The sequence below is a fragment of the Tachysurus fulvidraco genome, chromosome 8 (genome assembly GCF_022655615.1).
Source record: "Tachysurus fulvidraco isolate hzauxx_2018 chromosome 8, HZAU_PFXX_2.0, whole genome shotgun sequence".
NCBI lineage: Eukaryota > Metazoa > Chordata > Actinopteri > Siluriformes > Bagridae > Tachysurus > Tachysurus fulvidraco.
In genome coordinates, this window is record NC_062525.1 from 11,169,458 (window position 1) to 11,181,642 (window position 12,185).

Below are 12,185 nucleotides of genomic sequence, written 5' to 3' on the forward strand. Positions count from 1 at the left end.
AGCAAAGCAGGGTGATGGCTAAATAACTGATAGAAATGAATTTATTTGTGCAATATGGATCAGGCATAATTAACTTTTTTTTCTTCCAGAATATTGATGTGATATATTAAGCATAACTTAAACATGACTGGCCTGGTTTTATTCCATTTCCCTCTGTACGTTTGAAAGCACTTTAAATGTTCCATCTCAGTTGAACGCCTCACTTATTGTAATCCAAGTTAAAGCGTTTCATGTCAAATTGATTAGATGGTTAGATTTTTTTTCCTTTGCTGTGTTTTGTAATTGTTACTTTTGAACAGTTTTGCTTACAGAGATCATTTTGTCATGAAGCTGCATTTTAGTTTAAACGATAACAGTACCTGTGATGATGGAGAGGGATCTTTGTGTGAACACGCTAAAGCTCTCTTGAGTTGTGCAGAGTCATAAACTGGACTGAACTGTATATTTCTTCTGAATGCTTACTGTAGGGCAGGTTTTCACCCCTTGACATGAAATAAAATTAATGGCATAAAATTGTTGTTTTCTGATTTTTCTAAGGTTGCCATGAAGTTAGTTAAATTTAAAGCTTTGTATTTCTTTCTAAATAAATGGTACAGTCTCACCCTTAATACTGCAGACAACCAATGCCTTTAATAAACAGATGGTGGCAGTATTGAGCCAAGTTCTCTCACATGTATCCATGGTACCATCACATAACTGCTCTCTTGTTCTGGTTCATTCATTAGAAATGTGAAATGATCCAGTTCTGAACTTGTCTGTGACTATAAGGACATGCCAAAAGATACTTACTTTAGACAGAAATGTGCAAAAGTTTACATATGCTTAAGATCAAATGATGACTTATTTATAGCAAATTAAGAATCATCTGATTCATAATCACATGTAAGAAATGTTATTGTTAGTTTTTTGGATACTGGGATTAGTCTCTGCATACACTTTGAAGACATTTCAAAACCTTTCCATTACTTGAAATGTAATAATTGGTTGATTTGGGTTAAACCTACATGTCACTCTAGTTGCTTGCTGAATTTTGTTTGTTTAAACAATGATTGTATTGTCACTTGCACTGTAGACATCTTTTTCATGGAGTGAGTGGGTGAATGTACATGACAGGGCAGAACATGTGCATGCAGCACAGATCATTTGTAAGGCATAGGGTGAGGAACACGAGCACGCGCGACGACACGGCCGCGCGCATTCATTCTCCCCAGAGCACCAGATTGGGAGCGGGGCCGCGCAGGGACACGAGCGCGCGCATTCTGAGGTAGCGGTGGTGGAGGAGCTGGTGCGGTTTAGTTGCAAGTGCGTTTTACACCGCGGAATAAAGGCTTGTAAAGTTTACCTCAGGGTTTTATCAGACAGACAACGAGGACGCCGAGGCAAGGTCAGTACACAGGGTTTATATACACACCGTTTTATTTGAGTTCAATGCGTTTTTTTTGGACAAATACATTGAGTATGATTGTTGCAGCTTGATGGTTAGCGGCTTCACCTCTGCGGCTAAGCAGTAACCGCCAGCTGCAGTGAAACCTGCTCCTCATTACAGGCTTTAATCACATGGGTTTTATTACAAGATGTATGTTTTATTGTGAAGACATACAGCTTAGAGCATACGGTGCGAAGTTAACAGACAATTAGTGGTGTATAACATACATAACTGTGGTGTGGTGTTGTGTGGCTTGTGGCGTGGCGTGTTGTGTTGTGTGGTGTTGGTGTTGTGTGGTGTTGTGTGGCGTGTTGTGTGGTGTTGGTGTTGTGTTATTGGTGATGTTGTGTTATGTTGTTGTGGTGTGTTGTTGTGTTATTGGTGATGTTGTGTTGTTGTTGTTGTGGTGTGTTAACTAACCCACATAACTGAGACTCTGAGTCTAATCTCTGAAAACCTTTTAACCAGCTGTTTATCAGTGTTGTAGATGATCGGACTCCACACACACATGCACACACACACACGCGCGCACACACACTGCTCTGAGGAGACGAGTCGATATTCATATGTACACAGAAACGACAGGAACAAAGTTTTTGGGTTAATATTGACATCCATGCTACTACACACACACATGGTGAAGGCTGAGACCCCAGTGTAAGAACAGAAACAGAAAGAGCTGCGTTTTTACACCAGGAATAGAATTATTCTTCACCATTGCTGTTTTTTCACAAGCATTTGAGGCGCAGGATGATTTTGCTTTGAATCTTTAACTGGACCTGATGCGTAAAAAACAGATCTCAAGCACATGTGAGCCTTAAAATGCCATTAGGTTAATTATAGGAGACTTCATCCGGTCACTTCGGGCAGTAGAATAGCTAAGCAGCTTGGACTTTGTAAAAGCAGGATTGTTTTTATCCACGGAAATGCAACCTTTCTGGATTTGTTAGTGAGTTTGTTTACTCTGAGGTGGAAAACTTGTACTAATCAGTACCTTTAGTGGTGCCCTTAGTGACTTTTACCAGTCATTTGTCTCTCTCATTTCCTGGAAACAGTGTGTTAAGAAATTCTTGAATGTACACAACGGATTAGTTTAATACCTACATGATATGTATGTGTTAAAAGATACACACTAAAGGTACAAAAGTTGTACACTTCTGGTTGACACATGAACAGAAACTCCATACGGGACACAACCGATGTTCGGGTTCGAACCAGAATGCTGGAGCTGCGAGGTGGCGAATTCACACAGTCCGACACCGCTGCCTGTTGGTCATACTTGTTTGGTCATAAATGACGTTGTGAAGCTGAAAGCTTTGCAGAAATAACCGAAGAAATAGAAAAGTACTTAGGATATTAAATGACTTGGTCAGTCCAGTCTGCATTCGGTTTATTTTTTAAACTGTCCTGCCAATTCAGAGCTAATACTGATTCGCTGTTTACTACAATACGTTTAAAACGAGAAGTTTCAACGTTTACTGGAAAAGTTCATATGGCATCATATGGACAAAAAGACTAGATTCATTAACATGAACATAAAAATCTGTGTACAGTGAAGTACATCCAGCAATCATTCATTCGATCTTGGTAACTTGGATCCAAATATATAAAATGGTAGAAAATGTTGTGTGGAGATACAAACAAACAAACATAATATCTGTATCCATCCTTCATAATAGTCTAAGACTAGCAAGAATTTTTAAACAATCCGCGTACATCGTCCGTCACGGTGTTCCCACCTTTCTGCAGCTATGAAAAAACCCATGATGGGATTGGTGTGAAATTGGTACTACTATGCTTTAAAGACAGAACAGGACTGTCAATCATTTTAGTTGACCCTAAATCCAGACATGGTGTGAGAGGCAGTAGTGATTCCTCTGTGCTTTGTGAGTCTGACCTCACATTCTGAGCCAAACTCGAGTCCTTCCATCTGCTCTCTGCCTCCGCTTTGGGCTCCGTTCAAATTCTGAAATCGGAGACATATGGTGGAGTGAAATCCCAGTTTTTTCTGTTTTCTAGAGGAATGAGGTTGTTTGCAGACTTAAATAGAGGCATGTCTTTGTCTCAGACAGCTTAATGTTAGAAGGTGTCACTCACCTAACGGTCTGTTACACTGCGTGAAGTAGAAACCTCCACATCAGCATTTTGAGTTTTTTTTTCTATACAGGTATCTATGGAATTGTTGACGGTGGTTTGACGATGCATTACGTATGGATACTAAGGGCTGAGAATGTGGTTCTTGGGACATTTTTGTTGTAGTTTCACCCTTCGATACCAAACATGTTGAATGATGCTGGTACATTGTTGGGGGAAAAAAGCAAAAATATACCTGTCATATGCATGCAGAATTTTAATGCCCCAGATGCATTTCACACCTGTGGATAAATAAGGATTCAAAAGTAAGGATGTCATTGTAAGGTTTAGGGACTGTGAGTTTGCTGATCTTGTAATTAGCTGCTCCTACAGTCACTGTGTTTATAGTGTGCTTGATATTGGGGTTTACAATTGATGCAAGAATGATGTAAAATGAAGTGTGTGAATGTTTCTGTAATAAAAAGCTTTGTCATCATCATAAAAAAAAGTGACTATTTGCTAGACTTCAGTCGGTTGCCTGTATAGAATTTGACAGACTGGCATGTTTAGCTATTTACATGTTAAGATGACTCTTGCACACTTTCCCGGTCCATGTGGAGGGTCTTCTCTTTTAACAGTACTTCATTTCAGCAGAACGATGTTGGCCTCTCTCTGTTTTCCTACATGTTGTTTTTTTCATGTCGTCACTCTGTAACGAGCACGGAAATAATCTTGTTTTGCTCCTCTGGCAGCTGCAGGGTCTTGGCATTCGGGATGGTGTATTATGTCAGGGTGAATAAAAGTAAGTGGGCTTTTGATTTTGTTGCCAGAAAAGCTACAAGTGCCTTCAGTGCTGCATATTTGGATGCAAGAGGAGGCAAATCCTAACTGGAGCAACTTCCCGAAGTGCTAAATGGGTACAAGTGTTGATGGCGTCTGGTGTGAAACGTGATGTGATGTAAATATTACTTTCTTTCATTTGACAGGAGAGCAGAAATGATGTAACATTGACAGAATGTTTAAAGTGGTCATGTGTAATGTTGGTTAGAACATTTTATATCACAGCGTGTTTAAATTTCCAATTCAGATTTGTGAATTTTTTGTAACAGCATGGCTCTGACATAAGCATGGCTCTGACATAAGGATTTGAGTCAGAATTTGAGATTAGATTGTCAGTTCTAACCTGGAGGAGATAATTGCTTGTGATGCAGCATGGAGGCCAACAATGATGATTTATAGTTTATAGCTGCTAAGGGAAATACTCTAACCTTCGCTTCAGGCTTGAAAGCCATGTCTAATTTTTAATATTGAAAGATATCCTGGACTTATATAATAAAGAATATAGAGATTTTTAATTATAGGATTTTGCTTTGTGTACTGAGGATTAATAGGTATCCAGAGTAGTATATTCTCAGCATATGATTGTCTGCAGATGTTTAATAGGCCTTTTGAGACAAATACAGTAACTGATGCCTTCTCATTTGACATTTCATGCAGTAAATAGGTCAGTTTGCTTGACTGTGTTCCATCTGTTTGTAAGCACAGTCCCTGCAGTGGCTTTGCATCTGAAGGTTCATCATCACTGGTAGTTTAGCTTCATGTTGTTTTTTGTGTAGAAAACCCAGCATTTTAGCTATTTGGGAAATGCTAGAAACGGCACAAGAAGCTCCAAGTCCAGCCTTTTCATCAGTCTCGGTGCTCATTTGAGCGCTGATGTTTAAACAGGTTAATACCACACACTGGAGTCATGTGACATTGAAACGGGAATGTTCGGTTATTTGAAAGTGGGTCGTAACTAATACACACACACCGCATATTAATTATTACTGCAGCGTTGGCCTCTGGAATAGATCTCGATTATGTCGGGTGTCAAAATCAAGCACTCGAAATTGAGAGCTGCGAACTTCCTCTCAGCAACTGCGTACACGTTTTTTTTTCTCTCCATTCACAAAGCTAATCAGTCTCAGCTGATCCCAATAAGGCATAGCTATGATCTGACAGATGCAGTCATTTTTATCAACACTGTGCAAACAGATGTTTGACCTGTTTGTAACATACCCAGCTCCCAGTAGTAGACTAGTGTGAGGGAGCACTAGTGGAGTAAACAGATGCATAGTGCTGAGTTCTTTGGAGCAGCGCAGGTCTTATCGCCGGTGCGGTGACGTCCTCCACGAAGCGTATTATGAATTACTTTAACAGATTTTTAGAGACTCACGTGATTCATGTTGCTTGTGTCCGTTAGCTGAATAAAGGTTACAGGTCACTCACTAGCAAGCTATCTAACTAGATCATGTTTTTTTGTCTAAATGTTTAGCTGCAGCTCCATAACGGATCGGTCAAATGTGAAGATGTCAACAACAGAATGTAGCAGCTGGGCCAAATGCTGTAATAAGAAAATAAACAGAATTTATATTATACAGTTGCTATGTGGCAAAAAAGAAGGTAGATTTATTAGATATTTTTCCCATTCCTAAAGCTGGGTTCATCCGGTCTTTATTGTGTTAGTTTATTATTTCCTAATTCTCATGAGAATAAAACGGTGTTCAGTTTTCAGGTGAAAAGCTTTTTATTAGTGATTCCTGACCTCCTAAATTCGTTGGCCAGTACCAAAAGAACAACATTCAGATTTTTTTATGCTCAGAATCCACAGGTAACCAGCTTTGAGTGGCAGAATTGTGCTTTTCACATAAGTACATTTTTAAAATTGTAACACGGTAGACAGTCAGAATATTGGTGGCTTGTGCATCTCTTTTTTTTCAGTATTTAATTACACCTGGTAGCATTAAGGTTACACACATGCTCTCATGTTTTATTTTTAGGCCCAGGGTGTAAAACATGTACAGTAGCGCACATCTAGCATCCCAGTTATAGATAGACTGTTAGACATGCATGTATTTGTTCAGGGACCCTGGTTTCTATTTGTATCACTCGATAAGCCATTCATGTGTAGGGGAGCATTTGAGGATTTGAAAACCGATCCAAAAGAGAGAACACGAGACGTTGCTCCACAGTGTTTTAAAAAAGACTTCAGGGAGTTTGCAAAACTGCAGGTATTTTTATGGGCCATACTTGTTCTATGCATTAGTCCAGACAGTGAGTCTTGTTCTTTAATCTGCTGAGCGATTAAGGGAATGAAAGAAGAGATGGAAGAACCGGACCTGCTGCTGCTTCAGTCACTCAGCTACAGATCCCTTCTACGAGCATGTCAGTGTATATTTAACTCACATGTGACCAATAGGGAGCTCCTTATGTCTGTGTAGCTACACTTGCAATATTTTGGATAACGTGACTCAAAACGTGTCATTTTTGGAAGTTTGTATACGTGTAACCGGTGTGCATGCATTGGTCCTGCCCTTGTAAATTGATTACTAAGTTACTGATATGCTTGTTGCCATGGTGCCCTCACGCATGATTGTGTTACCATGCAGATCCCTTCAGTGCTTGGGGATTCAGGAGGTGAATACATGCCTTCCTTTCTGTGAGCGTGTACATGCTCTGGTTTGTATCAGAGGAATATGATAATCTTGACTTGATGCAAAAATCTTAGCAAAAATACTTAAGGTCTGTTAAGTATGTTAGTAGGTTTCACATGTTGTTTGAGCACTAAAAGTTAGTGAGTGATTTATTTTTTCTGACCTTGTTATTTCTGACTATATACTAACCACATTTTTTGTTTCTTTCCCATTGCAGAGACGTGAGGATAGATAAGCTAAAAAGATGTGGATCCTTTCAGCCTGCACATTCTGAATCCTTGCGTGCGCACACACACACACCACACACACACACCACACACACACACACACACACACACACACACACACACACACACACACACACATATACTGTGAGTCATGTCTGAGATGGAGGGTCGCAGTGATTCAGGCCTAGCCCCAGGGCAGGTCTATGTGGAAGTGGAGTATGATTATGAGTACAAGGCCAAAGACAGACTCATTTCCATACATCAGGGTGAGTGTTACATGCTGGTGAGGAAAACCAACTCCGACTGGTGGCAGGTGAGACGGGAAGATGGCACTAAGGCTTTCTATGTGCCTGCACAGTATGTGCGTGAGGTGAGGCGAGCGCTCTTGCCACCCCCCAAACCACGCATCAAGCCCCCCGTCACCCTGCCTATAACTCATTGCTCCTCAGCCAGTGAAACCCTGCCACAGCGTACGCCATCGGACATGGTCAGCTTCGGACGGCCGCCCCCTTCCAGCACGCCTTCCCCATTACCAGAGCAGCACACTCCACCCTTACTGCTGCGGGACTCCAATCAGAACGCAGGGATGAAAGACGTGCTTGCAGAGCTCGCTCTGCTCAACAACAACAACCATCATAACCATCACCATGGCAACACAGTACTGCTGCCGCGCACCAGGCCCGAGTCTCCATCCAAGGAGCCGCCAGGTTGCCGGGGGAAACCCCAAGGAGTGTCACCGTCAGATACAGACGGATCATCGCCAGGAAACAGCTCGGAGGTGTTGCGTAACGATTCAGAATCGGGAGACGAGTTGAGCAGCAGCTCCACAGAACACACACAGGTAAGTCAATCATGAAACGCTCCAGCTTTTCCAGAAGAGCTGTTCATCAGATCCATTCTCTGTATCGGTGGTTTACTGAGATGGTTACAGAGGGCTGTTTATTTGCTTTTTAACATACAGTCAGGTGCTATAAGGGAGGTTTCTTGCAGCTCTCGCTTCTTCACTGCATTATTCCATAAGAGTCATGGTCTCACTCTTCACACATTTTTTCAGTTTTTTTTTTTTTTGTCTCACACAGGATGTAACATCTGTTTATCTGTTGTGGCAAACCTTTGTAGCCTGCACATTTGCACAGATGAGATGCCATAGTGCATGAATTATTTATAAAAGAGCATTTAGCCTTTAGATCTCTAAAGAACAACACCCCCATGATATACACAGAGCTGAACAGTGTGAACTCCCATGTGCTCCATCTCTCACTGTCCCCGTCCCCCTGCCTCTTTGTCTCTCCTTTTTCTTGTTGTAGAGTGTTTCTGGGGGAATAAAGGGGATTGGGGGAGGCAAGAAAATGGGTCATACCAGGCTCTTGTCACATCTACCCCCACTGTGGGTCTGTTTGTGTGTCAGTGAGAGAGACAGGCAGTAAGTGAGTGACGTACACACAGACAGAGAGAGATGGAGCGTGCAAGACACGGAGAGAGACAGTCAGCAGGTTAACCTGGGATGTGTGCGGCTCTAGACAGAACTTTGCGTTCTGCTTTGTTTTCAGTCAGGATTCATCTGTGTGTGCTAGATACTAATACTTGCAAACCAAGCACTGTTGCATCAAGGGGTACACAAAATATCTTACTCAATTCCATTAAAACCTTCAAATCCTTGGTTCATGACAAAAGTCAAAACTAATCATCACATCTGCTACCTTATTCTCTCTTAGTCCTGAAAAAGAGCAGCTCATTTGCTCTTAGGGGATTGGGTTCTTAAGCTCTTTTTGTCCTATACTTGTATCCCCCTCTGCCAGCAAATAGATTTAGTATTCGCTAGATCTGGTTGTCTTCTCAGACTCCTTCTCTTTAGCTAATAAAAACATACGAGCTGTAGTTTAGCCCACAGTAGTTCACTGATCGCTCATGGATTAGGAAGCTGTCACTGTGGCCTGTAGCTACATTGAGCCATGATGAGCTGTTCCAGGCTCCCATATACAAATGAAACAGAACAAGAAGTGAAGCTTTTTTCGAATACAAGGCCATTTTTTTTAACAATCCGTTGTTTGTTGTTTTGTATACATAAGGTTGTCTAATTTTCTGGAGGACTGTGGATAATCTCATATATCAGTGTTAGCCAATCAGAGCAGAGGTCCACATACATAAATCTTAAAGATTCAGTAACAAAAACAACCTGGTTACTTGTAAGAGATGGAAAAAGCAAAGGTGTCAGCATGTGCAGTCAGAGCTTTTACGGCCTTGAAAGACATCCGAAAGCTACGCCTTTTTTCTGTTTTATTATTTACATTTTATTCATTTGTTTGACCCAGCATTCTGACCAAATAGAGTAATCTTCCTGTGAAAAGGTAATTCGCTCTAGGTGAAATATGTGCATTAGTCTCTGATAGCAGCTGCTGTAGCTTTGCATTGACTTTATCTATGTAAACTTTGACCTGTAATTTCACAAGCCTCCGTCAGCTGAGCATACGACTACGGTATCTTTGGGCTGTCAACAGAAAAAAAGGCGAGCTTGCTAATTATTAAGTTGTGGCCACACCGGCTTTTTGCTTCACTATTTGCATATCTGTTTCATCACTAAGGATTTTGTGCTAAAATGCTGTTTTGTTTTTGTTTGTTTTTCCGTTTTGCCTGTTTGGATTTCCTGTAGCAGTATGTGTGTCTGGAGAAAGGTTGATAGACGGTCATGTATCAGCATTAGTTTTTGGTATATGACGACTACATGACTACATGAGAGAGTAATTATTGTAGCTGGTTAATTGCACTTAAAGTACATGAACAGGATTATAGAAATTTGTTTTAGAATACACAGCTGAATGGAAGCACGAACATTTATTGTGTCCCAAATGACATACTACACACTAGTACTAATGTAGGATTGTCTCATATGGGACACAATTCTTTTTCTTCTCTCTTTCTAACCAGAAGTATAAGCCATTTCTCAGTTTATAGCAAACGAGTTGCAATGTGACACTGCTAGCTTTGGCAGAATGCCCAACAACTAAAACTTTCAAATTGATGTCTAACAAAAAATTCTATAATTTTTTTTATTCTGAAAAGAGTGTATTGTGTGTATTTTAATGCGATTGGCCAATGACACTGAAAGTGTTTCCTTGTTCAGCGTCAGCATCTGGTAGTCCGTGTTGAGGGCATGAAGTGTTTGACATTCTACACTTTTTTCAGTTTTTCAGTTGAATAAGTGCATGATCTGGGTAATTAAGTTGCAGTTCTTGTTTGAATTTTCTGTGTGAACGCAATACTCGCATTTATACTATAGAACGGTGTAGAATAGTGCCTAGGTATGTGATTTAGGACACAACTTTTGTTCAACATGTTTGTCTACTCCTTTCTGGTTCTGCAAGCTCTGTGTTTGTTAATCAGTCAAATTCTTTGTTCCTCTTTGTTTTTGTAAACATGATTCTTTTTCTATAATTATCTATTAGCAGTCGCTTTGTGTGTTGTGAACATTCTGTTAAAGTATAGGGTGGAGAAGCTGGAGTTATTTGTCCACTTTTTTACTCTGTTTTATTCGGCCATATATTTATTGCTTTGACACTGATCTGGATGCACGAGACCTTTTTTTTTTTTTTTTACATTTGTTAAATTAATTTTTTCCCCCCCCCCCCCCCAATTTTTTAAGTTTAATTGATCATTGGTGATTTATTTATTTGGGAATGACATAGATTTTCAATTTAGTGGTGAAAAATACTGCATCTTATGTGTTGCACTCCTACGATCTTGTATCGTCCTCCCTGTGCACACTATAAAAGAGGCCCCTGCCTTTTCTCCTGAGCATTCCTTTCATTCCTGCCCCCAACACACACACACACACACACACACACACACACACACACACACACACACACACACACACACACAAATCTGGCTTAGTTAAGAAACTCTAAATCTCTGCTGATCACACACAAGAGGAAAGTACATAATATTCGCTCACCCGTCAAAGAAATGTTTCTTTTATTTCAACCCTCTCTCTTTCTCTCTCTGGTTCTCTCTCTCTCTGTCATTTTCTGTCTCTCTCTCTCTCTCTCTCTCTCTCTCTCTCTTTCTCTCATGCTGACACACTTCCATTTTCTTAGCCTTGATTTATACTACTGTCTCAGCTTTGTTTTCCTATCTATAATAAAGGTAAATGCTGGAAAATACACACACTCTCTAGCTCTCCCTCTGTCATAATGTCACCTGAGATTTCTCTGTAAATTTAAACTCAGCAGTACATTGGGTAAAAACAAGTAAGGAATTGTTAGAAGGCATAGGCCTAATGTAAGAGAATTAAAATGGGAAACAGCTGTAATGAAGTCACCTGAAATGGTGTGTGTGTTGCGTGTGAGTGTGTGTGCTGCGCGTGCATATGTGTTGTAGTTGGGCAGATTCTGTGATGCTGTCACTGCATCTTTTGCCTTTAGACTGTTGCGCTGACATTTGCGCTTTCTCCTCCACCGAGCGTGCTTCTGTACATTTGGTGATTACAGTTATTCTGATGTATGTGGAACGTAATCCACACTAAATTCTGTTAAGCCAAGCCTGACACAAACCTCCTCTGCCACTACATATACCTTTCCCCCCCCTCGTTCCCTCTGTGTCACTAATCCTCGCTTGTGTGTGTCTGTGTGTGTCTGTGTGTGTCTGTGTGTGTCTGTGTGTGTCTGTGTGTGTGTGTGTGTGTCTGTGTGTGTGTGTGTGTGTGTGTGTGTGTGTGTGTGTGTGTGTGTGTGTGTGTGTGTGTGTGTGTGTGTGTGTGTGTGTGAATAATCTAATCAGACTTGCCACAGTTTATACATGATGTGTTAAGATGTGCTGCTTGTTTAGCTGATGAGGCATTCAGCATTGGATATATACACGAGGACTGATTACATCAGATGCATTTGTTTTAAGCTTAAAGGAAATTGAGCTTAAAGGTTGGGTGTTTTTTTGGGTGTTCATAATCAGCACTGAGAGTTTGCACAGTCCACAGACAAAGTTGTTTTATAA

The 12,185-nt window shown here is 40.7% G+C and overlaps 1 protein-coding gene across 9 annotated transcripts in view; it reads left to right on the plus strand.

The window, feature by feature from the left end:
- The first annotated feature begins 1,137 nt into the window (after positions 1–1,137).
- arhgap12b (Rho GTPase activating protein 12b) overlaps positions 1,138–12,185 on the plus strand; it is a 47,138-nt gene continuing 36,090 nt past the window's right edge. For 2 of the 9 annotated variants that reach the window (XM_047817075.1, XM_047817076.1), the window contains exons 1-2: positions 1,149–1,384; positions 7,190–8,040. In XM_047817075.1, the coding sequence (XP_047673031.1) occupies positions 7,351–8,040 (690 nt within the window). In that variant the 5' untranslated portion in view covers positions 1,149–1,384; positions 7,190–7,350. Of the gene's footprint in view, positions 1,385–7,189; positions 8,041–12,185 lie in introns of all 9 variants that reach the window. The other 7 variants (XM_047817077.1, XM_047817073.1, XM_047817074.1 and 4 more) reach the window with 7 other exon arrangements.